The 17,870-nt window shown below is 38.7% G+C and overlaps 1 protein-coding gene across 5 annotated transcripts in view; it reads left to right on the top strand.

Moving 5' to 3' along the window:
- The window catches only part of DNAH6 (dynein axonemal heavy chain 6), a 342,016-nt gene that overhangs the window by 95,954 nt on the left and 228,192 nt on the right, over positions 1-17,870 (top strand). For all 5 annotated transcript variants that reach the window (XR_005212367.1, XM_037806992.1, XM_037806993.1 and 2 more), the window contains 4 exons: positions 5,363-5,483; positions 9,711-9,862; positions 12,540-12,692; positions 17,405-17,656. Coding sequence is in view for 4 of the 5 variants with exons in the window: in XM_037806992.1 (XP_037662920.1) it covers positions 5,363-5,483; positions 9,711-9,862; positions 12,540-12,692; positions 17,405-17,656 (678 nt within the window). In the remaining variant the exon portion in view is untranslated. The remainder of the gene's footprint in view (positions 1-5,362; positions 5,484-9,710; positions 9,863-12,539; positions 12,693-17,404; positions 17,657-17,870) is intronic.

Here is a 17,870-nt window from a genome sequence, read left to right as displayed (position 1 = left end):
AATTAAAAAGCTGTATTTACTATACTGGCAGGAGAGGGTGCCCTTGAACTATAAATCTCAATCACTCCAAATCCATGAGTCAAAGAAATGAAAATAGATTAAATACAAGCAAAGTTACTACAAGGAGAAGACAGAAAGTGAGAATTAAAACACATGATGAATATCCCTGATCCCCAAACAGACTTGAAGCAAAAACAACACTAAAAAGTGGATTAAATATCCTCAAATAAGCATTTGAATATATGGAAAACCACACTGAATACAAAATTCAAAATAGAAATGGGTCCCAAAAAGTCATCTGAGAAATGAAGACTAAATTACATAATGCCCAAAGGAGAATAAATTCAAATGCAAATTTAATGAGTATAAAAGAAAGACAGAAAAACAACCCAAAGAATAACAATGAGATAAAGAAATAAATAAAAAGGGCCAGAGATAAAATAATTGAAATGGAAGGCAGTCAAAGAAAAATAACATAAAGCAAAAGACGAGGGTAACACAAACCTTTATAATTGTACTCCAAGAGAAAAAGACCTGAATCTATATTTAAAGGGCCTACAGGGTAGCTGGGAAAATTGCCCCAGAACAATATCCTCATAAAACTATCAGATAAAGCTAAACAGAAATTACTCCAGGCCTCAAAGAAAAATGATCAACTTAGAGAGGAAAGAGAATTAGACTGGGGTCAGACCTCTCAAAAACAATATATAAAGCAAGGCAATAAGGGAGCATCATTTTTAAGTGAAACTCAAGGAAAGAAAGTATGGATCAAGAATTCTTATCTAGTCCAGCTAGTCCTTCAAGTATCAAGGATTTAGAAAAGCAGTTTTAAACACAGAAGGACCCATGGAATTTGGTACTTGTGGTGATTTGAAGCTGTTATCTACCCAGAAAAACATTCTTAAACCTAATCCATTCCTGTGGGTGTGAATCCACTGTAAGTAGGATCTTTTGATGAGGTTGCTTCAATTAAGGTGTCGCCCACCTCAATCAGGATGGGTCTTAATCCTATTACTGGAGTCCTTTATAAGCAGGAGGAAATTCAAACAGAGAGAGAAAGCCACCAACATAAAAGAGAAGGGAGATCCCAGGAGATGCCACCATGTGCTTTGCCATGTGACAAGCTAAGGGCCAAGAATCACAGTCTTCAGGGAGAAAGCTTGATATTTGCTCAAACAGCTCAGGAAACTATTCAAATAAATTTGAAGACCTAGATTAAATTGATAAATTTTTAGAGAAATGTGTTTACCAAAATTAACCTCATTAGAAATAGAAAGCTTACCAGTTTCCACAAAAGAATTATAAAAGCAGTCAAGTAGATACGCCACAAAAAACATCAGGCCTAAATGGTTTCACAGAAGAATTTTTATCAAATCTCTGAAGAGCAGGTAGTCACAATGCTCCATAAATTGTTCTGGAATATGAAAATGCCTGATAGATAAAATCCAATTTATAGCAAGAAATGAAGACGGTAAAATATTTAAAAATAAACCTAATAAGAAATGTTAAAAACCTTTATGAAGAAAATTTAAAAACACTTCTGAAAGACACAAAAACGGACTTGAACAATTGTTCTTAGATGGGATAACTCAATAAAAATATCAGGTTTTCCTGGGTTAACTTAAAATTTAACACAATCATAATAAAAATATAAGTTTTTTCATGAAGCTAGACAAGTTTATATTGGAGTTTATGTGGAAAATTATTATTGGGAAAATTCTGAGAGAAAAAAAGCCATGAGGGGTACTGTCCCTTACAAATATTAAACATAATCACTCTGTAAGGAAAAGTGTGGAATAGAATAGAAAGTCCAGAAATACACCCAAGTACATATAGAAATTTATTCACTGGAAAGCATGGCTTCTCAAGTCATGGAGACAGACATGGACTTTTTAACAAATGGTGCTATGATAACTGGTTAGTCATTTGGTAAAAAATAAAATTTTATCCATAGCTCACAATGTACATATGAATAAACTCCAAATGGATCAATGATATAAAAGTAAACAATAAAGCCATACAAACTTCTAGAAAAAAATATGATGAATTATTCTATAATCTTGTTCATTGGGAAAGATCATCTAACTTTGACTCAAAATCCAGATGCAATAATAGAACAAACTGATAAATTTGACTACATAAATATAAAAAAAAAACTTTTACAAATCAAAAAATAAATTAAAAACAGAGTCAAAATACAGTTAGTACTCTTACAAATGGGGGAGGGGCAGGGAGATCAACTCTCGGAGGGAAAATGCCCCGTCATGAACAGAAAATTCACCAAAAAATGGAACCCACACATCTGAAAGTATATTCAACCTCCTGAGATAAATGAAAACTGAAACAAAACCCATACCCATTTCTCAACTATCAGGTTAGCAAAATGTAAAAGTATGATAACACATTCTGTTGGCCAGCCTATGGGGAAACAGGCACTCTCACCTTTTGTTGGTGGGAATGCAAATGATAAAAGAGAATTTGGCAATATATAACAAAACTATATAAGCATTTACCTTTCCCTTTAGCAATCCTGCCTTTAAAGTTGTACCCTGAAGATAATTTCCAACAATACAAAAATATATATGCACTAAAAATATATATAACACTTATTGCATCAGTGTTTATAATTGCAAACTTATATATTGGAAACTCCCAAAATGTCTGTTAATGGGAGGATGATTAAATAAACAATGGTACATCCACCCCATCCATGCAAAGGAATACCATGCAGCCATACAAAAGAATACAGAAGATAGCTATGAACTTATGTGGAGTGATTTTCAGGGAATATTATTATGTAAAAGGCAAAGTGCAAAGGAATATCTATAGTATGCTACTTTTTTATGAAAGAAAATGAGAGGGAATGAAGGGATTATAAACCAGAAACTAAGGAAATTGGTTCCCTATAGGAGAGAGTGGGAATGGGGGAAAAGGATAAGGGTGGTGAGTATGGAATGGAAAAGATAGGGGTTGGGGGAGTGACTGTTCTCTGAATATAGCTTTTAATATAATTCTTTTGTAACCATATTAATGTTTGCCTACTAAAAAAAATTCAAGAAAGAAAGCAAAATCCTAAAACAGAATACAAACAAAACCAAATGAACCTGACTGCATTACAAATTAATTCATATGAAAAACAAAACCACACTGAATGGAAGAGAAAAAAGGAAAAGAAATGGGGGGGAGAGGAGATGAAGGAGTGGGGGGGTGGGGAGAAAGAGAGAGAGAAATCAAGTAACTTTTGAACATAGTATTTTGACTATATATTCTCAGGCTAAAGACCAAAATAGTTATAAACAAATATTGAGCTCCAATTAATAGGTTTGTTTTTCTCAGTGGTATTAACATGGTATTATTGTTTTAGCAATCCTGAAACTACTTTCTGTTTAAAGTTTTCTAGAATCAAGTAAACAAGTAAATACATTGTGAATGATATAAATGAGGTTTCTTATCCTCAGAAGGAACTACAAATATGTTATTTTAGTTTGCTAGGCTTCTCAAAGCAGATACCATGAAATGGGTTGGCTTTTAACCATGGGAATGTATTAGCTTACAGTTTGAGGCCATGAAAATGTCTGAATCAAGGCATCATCAAGATTATACTTTCTTCCTGAAGACTAGCTGCCTGTGATCCTTGGCTCCTCGGCCACATGGCAATGCACATGGTGGTGTCTGCTGGTCTCTCCCTTCTCTTCAGGTTTTGTTGCTTTCACTTCTTGCTCCATGGCTTTCTCTCTCTCTGTATTCATCCTGTTTATAAAGGACTCCAGTAAGAGAATTAAGACCCATCCTGACTGAGGCAGGCCACACCTTAACTTAAGTCACCTCATCAGAAGGCCCTACTTACTATGGGTCCACACCCACAGGAATGGATTAACTTTAAGAATATGCTTTTCTGGGGTACATAACAATTTCAAACCGCCATATATGGAAAGAAAGAAGGCCACTATGAAATCATGGTTTTTAATGGGTGGGAAGAGAAATACAGAGAATTTTGTGTATATATATAGTTTTGTGTATATATATATATATATATATATGTGTTGTGTGGTGTGATGTGATGTGTGTGTGTGTGTGTGTGTATTTACTAGATCTGTCTCTGAGAAGGCCTAGAAACAATGACATCCTGATGGCAATGAGCATATCTAGTGGTTTCTATATGCTATTCCCAATTAAGAGAAGTCAGTCTCTTTAGGAAAATGGCCATTCAAAGCCTGGGGAAGAGAACGTGCTAGATGAACTAATGGCATATTGTTTAATTGAACCAGAAAATAAGTATATTTCTGCAGAGTAATGGAGACATGTAGGAAACACAAAAAAGCCAGCTTGAAGGATCTCCCTGGGACAATTTGACCATTAGAATAGTAATGATAGTAACTATATGCTAACACCTTGAATATAATGAGAATATATGAGTCGATACTAGAATGAATGAATGAATGAATGAATGAATGAGAAAGGAGAGCTTCTCCTTACAGCAGACTGCCAACCAATAAATATGGAAGGAAAACAATTTTTTAAAAAGTCACCGTTTAGTAGCCATCGTAGAAATAGGCTGGAATCATCAATGCCCTTGAATACCAAGATGTGGAAGTGTGATGAGGAACAGGACACAAACATGGTTTCCCAGCATCTTTCCATGAGATCCTTACTGATTTCAAAGGGAAAAACAGTAAGTTTACAGTGATGAAGCGTGGCAGATGCCACCTTAACCAACGCATTAACTTTCCACCAGTAACAGGACAGATTGTTATTATGTGCTGCCTGATATCATGCACGGAGAACACATATCTGTAGTATTTCTGCCAATAACCTTAATCTAAGCATGAGAAAATATCAAAAAGTAACAACAGTAGAAACACAGATAAGGCACTCTCTGCATAATAACTTGCCAGTACACTTAAACATTGCAAAGGGACTGACCAGTACAGAGGGTTTAGTAGTAAGATTAAGCAAGTCATTTTGTAAACCTACTGAAACAGTCTGGCCTCTTGCTCAAAAACACTTCAGTGAAGACATAAAATTGCAGTTTAAAAAATAAACCGCCTTTGCCTCTTCACCATATGTTTACTAATGATACGGAAGTTCACTATGAAGGCAAACAAATTACGTGTGCTCCCTTTCAGTCAAAAGGAACAATTCTTCAAAAGTCAAATTTGAAAATTTATTTTTTTAAAATTTCATATGAATTTCTTCTTGAAACCATTAACTGCTCCTTGGCATCAAGGATATCATCCCTCACAGGTCAGAGCCTACTGCTGGGCAGAGAGAAGTTTGTTGGTTTTGTTTAGTTAGCTATATGGAACTGAATTCTTCTTAATAAGCATACAGTATTATTTGTCTGTTTGTTTATAACATTTAGGAAACCATTCAGGCAGCATTTCAATCTGCCAAATTATATGCAGCCACGTTTGAAAAGTTCCAGATATTCTTCAAGGAAAATGAAAGTCTTGACTTACAAGCTCTTAAACTTGAGGAACCAGGTAAGATTTCCATTTTTCCTTTCCAATTATTTTTTATAAGGATATCAGAGTTGCAGTCTTGTAGGTGTCTTCTTGGGGAGGTGTGATAGAAGAGTGGGCTTGGGAGAAGGCAAAAGTTTGTTTCTAAGTTATTTAATGTAGAATTATTTTCTTTATTTTTACTCAGTATTACTATCTTACTTCTGGATATTATGGGAAATAATTCCTCGCTAATGGTTTATCTTTTCGTGAGAACTTGAATCAGTGCTAGGGCTATGTAGCTTATATATGGGAAGGAGCTGAAAGGAATATGTAACTCAGTAAATTCAATTAAATAAAGTTTATATAAGTGTATTATATCTCAGGAATTCAATTACTCTTTATTTCTGGGGCACATTGAGACTTGGTGGATAGGAATCAACAACTCTTAATCATGAAATTAAACCCAGGGGAAAATGATTTTATTAGGCTTATCATCTTCAACAGAAGAAAGTAGCTACAATTTCCTTTTTATTGTAATTTAATTCACAATACCCAACTGAAATATCAGGCAAGGGATGTCTCAGATGAATAATGAAAATTAAGTATATATTATTTGTTATTGCTACTGAAAAATATATGTCATTCATTTTTTTTTATTTCATGAACTGGCATATTTGCTTTATTTTCTTGTATGCAAAAATAATTACTTTGATACTCTGCCTCATGAACTGGCACTAGTTTTTTCCATAAATTTGAATGTTTTCCCTTCAACTCTTATATTTTTATTATCCTAAAGTATTTTAAAGTAAATTAGACTAAATTAAATACTTCAGTCCCTAAGTTAAACACTTCAATATGCATCTCTAAAAATCCATGTCCCTACAGAACCAAAATTTTAACACACCTCAAAAAAAAAAAAAAAAAACAATGCCTTAATATCAACACTTAGTCCATATTTAAAATATCCCTTAAATTTTTAAAATCTGAAACAAGTCCCTTTTTTTAAGACACCAACCTTCAAGAGAGACCAAGATGGGGTCTCCATTTAGAAAACAAGCAGACAAGTTTGTTTCTGCTCTTCTTTGGCAACACTGGCATACTGAGGCCAAGTGTGCATGGAGCTGCAGTGAACTGACAGGGACGCGTGGACTTGTGTGGCATCACGGAGGCAGCAAAGATCTGGGCCTGCTGTTTCATCACCTGCAGCAGGTAGTTGTAGTTACCTAGTCTTCTCCTCGTATCCTGAGCCCGGGGCCTCCTGGTCTCCTTCTGCTCCACATTCCTCACATTGGATAACTCTCGATCCCCCGCGAGTTCTCCTCTGGATGACGTCACCTGGCTCCCAGGTTGCCTTTAATCTAGTCCTGCCTTGGCTTGCTGGTCCTATCTCTGAAACCCGGTCCTGGAACCAGAACCTTGGAGGTATTAAATATTTGTTGGCTGGGGCTTTGGATTATCTTTGCCTGGACTTCTAAAAATGTGCACCTCCTCTTTTTGGTGTCCCCTGATATTCCCTAAACCTTTCAATCCATTTGTTTGCCAGAAGCTGATAGAAGGCAGCTTAGCCCTTTGGCTACCATGTCTTGCCTGTAGTACCCTCAAACTACTATGCCAATGCCTATCACATATTGTAGATATTTAGTAAATACGTATTTAACTAAACATTTAGCCAGACTGTCCCCTTTTCAACTCCAGAGTTTGATCGGGGGCCAGGTTCTGGCTTCTAGGCATAATCAGCCACATCTCACCACCAAATTCCTATGTATGTCAGTTTACTAATAATTTCCACACTCACTGAGCCCTTTTGATATGACAAATTCTTTGCTAAGTGTTTTCAGGCATCTCATCTAATCCTAACAATTCCATAAAGTGAGAATTAGTGTTCCCATTTTACAAAAAAAGTAAATGAAGCTGTATAGAAATAGGGCAACTTCAAGATAGGCAGTTAGTAAGAGGTTTAGAAATCAGCTTCTCTGACTTGAAAGCATGCATGCTTAATCATTATGCCTACTGCCTCTCTTTGCCTCAAAAGGGATAGAAAATAAATCTTATTTCTCTACCAATCAACTTTACTATTTTATTTCTCTTTAGCCAAATCACTGAACTTCTCTTGATTTCAGTTTCTTTACATATGAAGTAAGAGTATTAGACCAAATCAGCATTTCACAAACTGTTGTTCCTTAGACCACTATTCCACAGGATGATTCTATAATAACATGAAAAAAGACTCCTCAGATTAGTTTGGAAAACACTAGGCCAGGCAACAGTATACAGTTTTGTTGTCTGTTTAACCAGAGGACTTCTCAGATCATTTGATATCCTTATTTTTCCAGTTATCAAAAACATGCATATCAAAACCTTCTTGCCCAACTATATAACGATACTGTGTGTCATTGATTGTATACTTTGAATGGATTATATTGTGTTTGAGTATGTCTCCAAAAAAAACTTCTGACATGAGTAAGGTGGAGAATCATTGTCCCCATTTTGTTTTATGAGGAATCTGAGGCCCAGAAGGCCTAAGGGACTTACCCAAGGCCACACGTGGGTGGGTTAAGGGAAGATTTGAGTCCTGGCCTTCCTATGCCCTGTCTGCTGTGTTCTTTATACTCCGTGAAACTGTCCCGTACGTTATCAGGAGAGAAGACTGTAAGAAGAAAGGCAAAAGCCAACACCCTTTTCTCCTTGGGAGGGGTGGGTGTGGGGACCATAAAAATATCAATCCGACCCAAGTGGAGGAAGTGATGGGAAATAAAGTTAGCTAAATTGTCAAAGGCTCAGAGGGTACTGGATTTTTTGAAAGGCAAGCAGAGGAGTTTAGAATTGTAGGTGTATTAGAGTGGTTTTTGACCAATGGGATGACAAAAGTATATTCAAGGAAAATTCAAGCTTCCATTGGTGCCAGGTGGATTGGAGAAGGGAGAAGATGGAGCTGGAAGATTAACAAAATGCAGCTGCAGCATGTGCCAGATGCAAACTGACAACAGCCTGAACCATGTTATCAGAGCAGGAATGGCAGAGGGGTGTTGGGGAGAGGGATGGAGATAACTTCAGCTATGATTAACCTCTTGCATTTAGATCATTTTTTGTAGATATCCTCAAAATGTTTTCTTTTGTGGAACCCTGTGGGAAACCCGTTAGATTAAGCCCAACTTCAGACCAACCTAACTGTAACTCTAATCCGCTCCATACTAGATTGTCTTATCCAATTGCAGGTTAGTTTCATCTGTCATCTCTTAGTAGGGGCCAGAAGAACCTATCCATATTATAAAATATTGGTTTTATTTATTATAAGAATAAAATATTATAAAGCATTCTGAATGAACATTTTAAAGTTATACCAGGTACTCTATGGAAAATAATGTTATAAATTAATATGCAAATTTATTAATGCAATGGGTTTTTTTTTAATTAAATTCAGTTTTATTGAAATATATTCACATACCATAGAATCATCCATGGTGTACAATCAACTCTTCACAGTACCATCCTATAGTTATGCATTCATCACCACAGTCTATTTCTGAATATTTTCCTTACATCAGAAGGAATCAGAATAAGAATAAAAAATAAAAGTAAAAAGAACACCCAAATCACCACCCCCCTTCCCAACCTATTTTTCATTTGGTTTTTGTCCCCATTTTTCTACTCATCTATCCATACGCTACATAAAGGGAGTGTGATCCACAAGGTTTTCACAATCACACTGTCACCCCTTGTAATCTACATTGTTATACAGTCATCTTCAGGAGTCCAAACAACTGGATTGGAGTTTGATAGTTTCAGTATTTACTTCTAGCTATTCCAATACATTAAAACCTAAGAGGTGTTATCTATATAGTGCATAAGAATGTCCACCAGAGTGACCTCTCGACTCCATTTAAAATCTCTCAGCCACTGAAACTTTGTTTCATTTTGCATCCCCCTTTTGGTCAAGAAGATATTCTCAGTCCCACAATGCCGGGTCCAGATTCATTCCCAGGAGTCATATCCTGCGTTGCCAGGGAGATTTACACCCCTGGGAGTTGGGTCCCACGTAGCGGGGAGGGCAGTGAGTTCACCTGCCAAGGTGGCTCAGTTAGAGAGAGAGAGGGCCACATCTGAGCAACAAAGAGGTACTCAGGGGGAGACTCTTAGGCACAATTATATGCAAGTTTAGCCTCTCCTTTAGTGCTACGGTTTTAACGTGTTTTGTAACAATCCCTTAGAATCTAATGTGTGTGTGGTTTGTTTTTCTTTTTGCTTTATATGAATTATTTTCTGTAGATGTTAAGTATTTTAGTGAACAGCTGGAAAAATATCACAAACAGCACAAGGACGCGGTGGCTCTAAGACCCACCAGAAATGTAGGATTGCTGCTCATTGATACTAAACTGCTAAAAGAAAAACTAATTCCATCACCTTTGCGATGCTTGGAGGTAACTATAAACTTAAGGAAAAAACTTAACTGTGGTCTCAACAATTATTTTATGATTTTTCTATTGCAAAAAAAAAAAAAAACCCTATCTTTATTTTGTAGTTTTGCAAATATTTCAAATGAACACAAGACCGCTGGGCATCCTTAATTTCTCGGAAAAGCTCCATATTCTTCCTGCCCCATTCACAGTCAGCTTTCAGATGAAGGAAGGGAGGGGACGTCAGACCTCAGATTAGCCTCTTAGTCTTACTCCTTTTTTCCTGTTGGAGAATTTCAAGGCTTCCTGTCAAAGAGATCCCAATATAACAACTCACTGTGGGACACTCGGACGCATCCAACTTGGACCTCAGAATTCTGAGATCAAGTGTAATTGATCATTTCATGATCTAGAACTGTCCCTAAAGGTCTGATTATGCTTTGGTGAGTTTTAAAGCTAGAGAAGTTTGCCTTGGTTCAACAATAACTTTCAGGTTCCCCTTTGCAGCAGAGACTACATGTCTCTCAGTTACCTCCAGAGAGGCAATGGCATGGTACAGGGATCTGCAAACTATAGCCCACAGGTCCAGTCCAGCCTGCCACAAAAGTTTTACTGGAACACAGCCATGCCAACTTGTTTACAGTTTATCTATAGTTGCTTTCAAGGACATAGTTTAGTAATTGCAACAGGAAATGTATGTCCCACACAGCTAAAATATTTACTATCTGGACTATTTCCAGTGAATATTTACATATGCTTGAGACAGTAGGGAAGGACTTAGCTGGCAGTCCCTTATCTACTAGGAGATTGTGTGTTATCACACCAGGCCAACAACCTGGTCCTGAGCACAGGGTGTGTTTGCGGGTTCCAGGGAAAGGCAGTAGCTGCACTTGGACCATCGCCTATAACAGTCCACCCCTTGATTTTTGGGGGGACCTCAGGAGATAGGGAAGCAAAACAACTAAAATTTTGGAATGCCTATCATCTGTTTTGGACAGTGAGCTGAATGTCCGTGCCATCGATAATAGCTCTGATGGATGACACTTTTGTGCATCATTAAAAACAACAACAACAACTTTAGGTAATGCTTGAGGAGGGCAAATAATATGATGTAAGGCCTCTCCCTTCTGCCTCCAATGAGGAGTTCTCAGCAGTAATTGTTTATGGTCAGGCCTGAAAAATCACACAGAGGATTTTAAGTAGGAGCCAGACTCCTCAACTCTATCCTTTGATTTTTCAGGACTGGAGCAAGAAACACAGGCTATCCCATCATGGACCCAAATAAATGGGTAATCAGGGCACGCACACAAGAAGTACAGTCCCAGAAGGCACATGTGGTCTCCCTGGAAATGGGGAGTTTACAATGTCAGGTCATCCCAGGTGGGACGAACATCAATCAGGCCATCGGGTTAGCACAGCCCCAATTCCCACTGTGGGGCAGTGTCTGTCCAGGGCCCTCTACTGGCAAAGCTTAACACTGCCAGCTGGGAAAGGAAAAGCATTTAAAGGGCCCAGAACCTTTCCAATAGAGCAGGCAATGATGGGTAGACTTGGAGACAGGGAGAGAAGAGGGAAGAACCAAAGATGATTCTTGAGTTTCTTCTCAGATTTAAAAGTCCACAATTCTGTTCTCTTTCCTCTACTTCTCCAAGTGGCTTAGAGGCTACTCCTGGGGTGCTCAGGAGCCCCCACCCTTAGAGAATTCAGCTGCAAAAGGACTAGGAATTCCATCCTCCCTTTCTTGGCCTGGGACCAAACTGAAGCCTGCTCTTTGAACTCTCTGTTCTTATTTCACTTCCTGGGGAAGCCCCAGATTTTCATAGTGCAATTTAATTAGGTCATGTCACATCTGAGAATTGGACTGTATTAGTTAATACTTGAGGACAAGCCAAAGAAAACTGAACTTGAGCAAGCTTAATCAATAGGAAAGTGTATGGGCTTATGTATCTAAGAAGTCCAGAGGTTAGATGGACATCAGGGAGGTTTGATCCAATTACCAAGGACTCAATTTCTTTCTTTCTCTTTATTGAGCCTCTTGAGGTGTCAACTTCATCCTAAGGCAGCTAACGTTCCCTTTAGTTTGTGAAATGGTTGTCAACAGCTCCCTAGGCTAATTATTTCCTTGTTAATATACAGAGAGAGAGAAAGAAAGAAAGATTGCCATTCTGAGCACACACTTCTCCTGCACCCAAAAACAACCTTAAACCCTAAACCTTGGTTTAAGGTGGTCATAGGTCCACCCTAAACCAGTCACTTTGGACAAAGGAAGCCAAGCCCATACTTGCCTAGAAATCAACCAGACTCTATCCTTATTCCTAAAGGAGAGGTCAATTTCCCCAAACCACGTGGCTGTATTATCACAGGGGAGGAGTGGAATTGATGCTGGGGAGGCCACCAGAACTCCACCCATGGGGTACAAGAAGCAGAAAGGACACTTTCAAGAGATGAGGGCATTTGGGCAAACTCATCAACAAGCTGTGCCATCTATCCTTTGTGTCCTGGAAATGATCTTCAAAAGCTTCAAGCCTATTGGTTCATTTGATTAGCAGTGATTTAATGAGAAAAAACATTCCCTTCATTTACGCTGCTGTTTCCAATACCTGCTGATTTAACAAATGTCCAGTTAGAGTGTATCTCAAATATGCCATAAAGGGGAAATGAAGTCAAATGTTTAGAATCACATTTTCTTTTTCTTTCTCAGGTTCTAAATTTTATGCTTCCTCGTCAAAGCAAGAAAAAAGTGGATGCTATTATCTCTGAGGCACAAGATGCAGAGTATAAACTTGAGTTTATTCCAACTACCACCATAGAATATGTTAATAGCTTAGTGTTTCTTGACGAAATTCAGGAGAGGGTGAGTTGATGGTCTTGTATAAATATTCTAGAGTTTATCATAGGTTAGGAAGATCTATGGCAAGAAAGAATGAGGGACTGAAGGTGAGTGAACAGCTGTCAAAACATCAACAACACTTTCAGACAAAGTAAGTGGATTCCCTCCATCACAGTAATAATGGCAGCTAACGTTGATTAAATTCTTGATACAGGTAAGGCACCATGCTAAACTTTTTACATGCATTTCTTTTATCAGAGAAGTTGTGGGTTTACAGAACAATCATGCATAAAATATGGGATTCCTGTATACCATCCTAGTATTGACTCCTTACCTTGGTGTGGTACATTTGTTACAACTGAGGATACCACATTTTTGTAAGTGTACTATTAATTATAGTCCTTGGTTTAACTTAGGGTTCATTGTTTGTGTTGTGCAATTCCATGGATTTTTTTTTTAATTTTTATTCTATTACCATATATACAACCTAACATTTCCCTGCTTTAACCACATTCATGTCTATAATTCAGTGGTGTTAATTACATGCACAACATTGTGCTATCAGCAACATCATCCATTCCCAAAACTTTTCCATCATCCCAAATAAAAACTCTGTATGTTTTTCTACATGCATTTTTTAATCCACATGGAAACTTGAGGGCAATTTTTATATTCATTCTGCTGATGAAGAAACAGAGATTAAAATATAATATAGTGCCCAAGGTCATAGAGCTTGAATTGATAGAGCCAGGATTTAGATCTGGATCTCTCTGACTGGAGAGTCCACTGTAATCTAGAGATCAGTAAAGTGTCTTCAACCCTTGGTCTATATTGGCATAATTTGCAGCATCCTTATTGTTAAAATGAAAGAACCCCACTCAAACTAACTTAATAGGGGGAGGTGAGCACAGCAGATATGGGGACTCAAATGAGGTAAATGATGGAATCAGCTCTCTCTCTAACACACACACACACACACACACACACACACACACACACATTTGCATTCACCTCTTTGTCTCCTGTGCTTCTTTCTCTCTGGAAATGGTTGGTTTCGCCTCTCAGGCTCTTCCCTGCACCAGGCAACCTAGCAATTGGCCTCAATAGTCCATTTTTCATACACTTTCAATTTTATCAATTTGGCACCAGCATTTGAAATAGAGATAAATTATTTTCTTAAATAACTGGAAATTGAAAATCAAATTGTATTTTATTTCACAAATAAAAAATTTGAATAGAATGAAATAAGTCATTAACTACTGGATAGTCTGTTATATATTGTTAACAGAATTAATAGTAAAGTCTAATTCACATGCCTACAAAAGTAACAATTTTGCTTCTCATTTCAAAAAATAGTGCTTTCTCCAAAGGGCAGATGATTGTGACTTTTCCTCAGGTTTGATTATTCATCATCCTAGATATCTAACAACGCCAAGAATTTATTATTATTTGTATTCATTAAGTCTCTTTGGACAAAGGACCAAAACCCATTCAAGCTATCGTAGGCCAAAACAGGGATCCTATGCAAGGATTCAAGGTGTTTCATGGAATCCCTAGTCAAGAATGTAACTAGGTGCTCCAGTTTGCCCAAACTGCCATTATGCAAAATACCAAAAATGCATTGGCTTTTGTAGAGAGGATTTATTAGGTTACAAATTTACATTTCCAAGGCCATAAAGTGTCCAAACCAAGGCATCAACAAGAGGATACCTTCACTGAAGGAAGGCCGATGGCATCTCGAACACCTCTGTCAGCTGGGAAGGCACATGGCTGGTGTCTGCTGGTTCTTTGCTCCCAGGTTCTGGTTTCAAAATGGCTATCTCCAAAATGTCCCTGAGCTTCTGTCTCTCTTGGCTTCTCTCTCTCAGCCTCTGTGCATCCTTGCTTGTTCTCCCAGGGCATTTCTCTCTGAGCTTCTCTGGGGCAAACTCTGGGCTTCATCTCTTAGCTTAACATCTCCAAACATCTTTCTGTCTGCATCTCCAAGCATCTCCAAGCATCTGGGTCTGTGTGGGCTCTCAGCTCCTCTTAAGGGTTCCAGTATCTAATTAGACCCACCCTGGATGGGCAGGTTCACACCTCCATGGAAATAATCTAATAAAAAGGTCTCACTCACAGTTGGGGGGATTGCGTCTCCAAGAAAACAACCTAATGAAAAGATCCCACTCATAAAAAGTCTGCCCCTACAAGATTGCATTAAAGAACATAGTCTTTCCTGGGGTACATAACAGTTTCAAACCAGCACACTAGGTTTTGGAACTGACCAGCACCAGAAATGGGGAGGCTGTGTGGGCCCAGGGTAGTCCTCTCTCTCTCCATCTCTTCTGCTTTTCTCTGAGTGTCTGCTTTGCCCCCATCTCTCTCACTCTGCAGACAGACTCTTTCTGATTCTTCATCCAACAGCAGAACACATGGCCACCAGCAGCTCCCCATGTGTATGTTGCAAGTCTAGCCAGCTGCTGAGAGAGGCAATCCCTCTCTTTCAATATTGATTCTAAATGTATAGTAAGTAGATCCTGGGGCCCTTCCCGTCCTATAAACTATGGAAGGAAGATAGAATCCCATTGCACACAGTGGCTATAGAGGAGAGCCCTCTTCACCTGTGTTTCCAGAACATGAGAGTAGATGCACCATGCAGAAGGCTCAGACGGCATCCCATCCCCGCAGGGCTGCTGCATTGCTGGGTGGTGTGTTGGGGAAGCAGCTTCCCTCAGGAAATGCTCTGCACATGTGAGCGGTTAATTTTGGAGCCTCATCCATTCATTCAGCAAACTTAGTGAGTGCTCACTCAACAGGGTGCAAAGATTACAACAGTGAGTAAAGCTGCTTTCAAGGAGCTCAGAGTTTATAATGAAAGCAGGCAATTATTATAATGTGACTAGTACAATGGTGGATGTAGGTATAAGATGCTATTGGGTGAAACTTCAGGGAGAGGGGGGTCTTGTAGTCAGTCTTTTCTGTGGACCACAGAAGTTTTTGTGGGGTTTGGGGTATTTAAGTTATGCCCTGAAGTATATCTAAACATCCAGGTAGGCATTCCAGAAAGCGGGAAAACCATGTGCAAAGACATGGGTAGCATGGCAAGAGCAGGATATGGCAGTCGGAAGAAAGGGTATTTGGTGGAAAAAGCCAATAAACTGTAATTAAATCAGCATTGTCAAGGATAGGAGAGAAGGAATGGTTTCTAGAGATGTTATGTAAGGAGAATTAAAAGGACTCATTGGGCAACCAAATGAGGGAATAGCACAAGAAGCCCAAGATTACTCAGATATCTTTCTCAGGCGAATGGGTAGATACTGATGTTTTTAACCAGTATAGTGAGGGCAGGCCATCTAATTAACTGTGTGACCAGGACATTTTTGAGAGTGAAAAGAGCACTATTAATCAGTAGGGCAGTATAAGTAAATCACTACCTTCCCAGATGATCCTGGACATATGCTCACCCAAGTACAAGAAATACAGGAAGATCTTGGTGGAGAGAGAATTCATTTATAACTTGTTTGATATATTATGACACTTTCGGTTGAAAGTAATAAAGGCTCACATAGCTAGCTTAGAAAACTGGAATGATCTGTTGTAAGGTAATGGGTATCTTCTAGAATCCAAAAGCATGGATATAGCTAAGCCTTTAAAAAGGATGTGAACTAGGGACTGGAGAAGCACAGCAAAACCAAAAGCATCTCTCTCTCCATTTCTCGTGTCTGCTCCCCTCTGCAACAATGCCTTTCAAAGGTCGGTCCCCAAACCTACACCATCAGCATCGCTTGGGAATTTGTTAGAAATGCAAATTAACAGACCCCTTCCCAGACCTTCTGAATCAGAAACTGGACAGGGGAGTTCGGCAATTTTTGTTTTAGCAAGCTTTCCAGGTCAGTGTGATACAAGCTAAAGGTTGAGAATCTTGTCTCATAAAGCCTCTCTGCAGTTATGTTTTCATACTAAGGACCTGCTTTCTGTTTCCACATGAAAGCAGATGGCCTCTGCCAACAGCTACGTCACTCTTCCCATGTTCAGCAACGCAGTCAGGCTGAGCTGGGTTCTCTAGATCCCAGTTTGATGCTGCTTGGTTCAGCTTTGGCCAGGAGGTTGGGTCAAGTCGTTCAAACGTGGCAGAGGTTGGGGGTTTCCCCCCAAAATTGGTTGCTAGAAAATTAGGAGAGACAAGAAATACATTGTCCACCTCAAGGTAGGACATCAAAGTGAAGATGTTCAGTACTCAGCTGGATATAGTAAAGGAATTTATCAGGGGATAGTGGGAGGCTCATACATCTGGGTTCTGAATCTGTGCAGCCGGGAATATACTCTGCCCAAACCTTGTGGGCTGCTCTGGGGAGCAACCACTGTTCAGCACACTCACCTGGGAGCCCAGATACCACAATTAAACATTCTCCCAGCATATAGGGTCTCTGAAAATGTTAAATACTGGTACTGTGTCATGCTGCCAGAGATCAGAAAGAGAGAAACAAACATAGTTATAAGAGTAATACTACCTGTGCTCAGCATTGCAAAACTGACCTCCTGGACCCAATCACTTGTATTGTAGGGAAGACGAGAGCTCTACTTCACATCCGGCTGGCTGCAACCAATTTGATTATAGTTTCAAAAGCACTCCTTGTGAGCTCACTATCTGCAGTGTGATGTTTACGGTGCCCGATAACCCTCTCCTGTTAGAAAACCTAAAAGGGTATAATAAGATTCTACTGTATTTACCCAGCACTCTCTGTGTTTCTACTTAGATTGAAAGCCTTGAAGAAGAAGCCAATGTGGTGGTTCAAATGTACAAGCTTATCGATCAGTATCAGGTTCCCACACCTCCTGAAGACTTTGCTGTTTTCGCAACTATGAAACCATCCATTGTTGCTGTTCAGAATGCGATTGATAAATCAGTGGGTGATAGAGAATCAAGCATTAAGCAATTTTGTCTGCATTTGGGTAGAGATCTTGAAGAGCTAAGCAATGAAGTTAATGAAGTAAAGCTGCAAGCACAGGTAAGCTAAAGCAGGATTTTTAAAAAAAATCTAAGTTATATTTTACTTAAACATTTTAATTAAACCATTTAAGGAGCATGTCTTATTTTTTAATCTGATATTGCTTTTGTTTGTATGGTTTCATTCTACACTTTTACAATGTCTTGGAGCTGCTATTTAAAACAAATGTGTTTCCAAACCTCTCGAAGTACAGAATACGTTCCAAACCATTGCA

Source organism: Choloepus didactylus, chromosome 17 (genome assembly GCF_015220235.1).
Source record: "Choloepus didactylus isolate mChoDid1 chromosome 17, mChoDid1.pri, whole genome shotgun sequence".
Classification (NCBI taxonomy): domain Eukaryota; kingdom Metazoa; phylum Chordata; class Mammalia; order Pilosa; family Megalonychidae; genus Choloepus; species Choloepus didactylus.
Note: the sequence above shows the minus strand (reverse complement) of the source record. Positions and strands in the feature narration are given on the sequence as shown.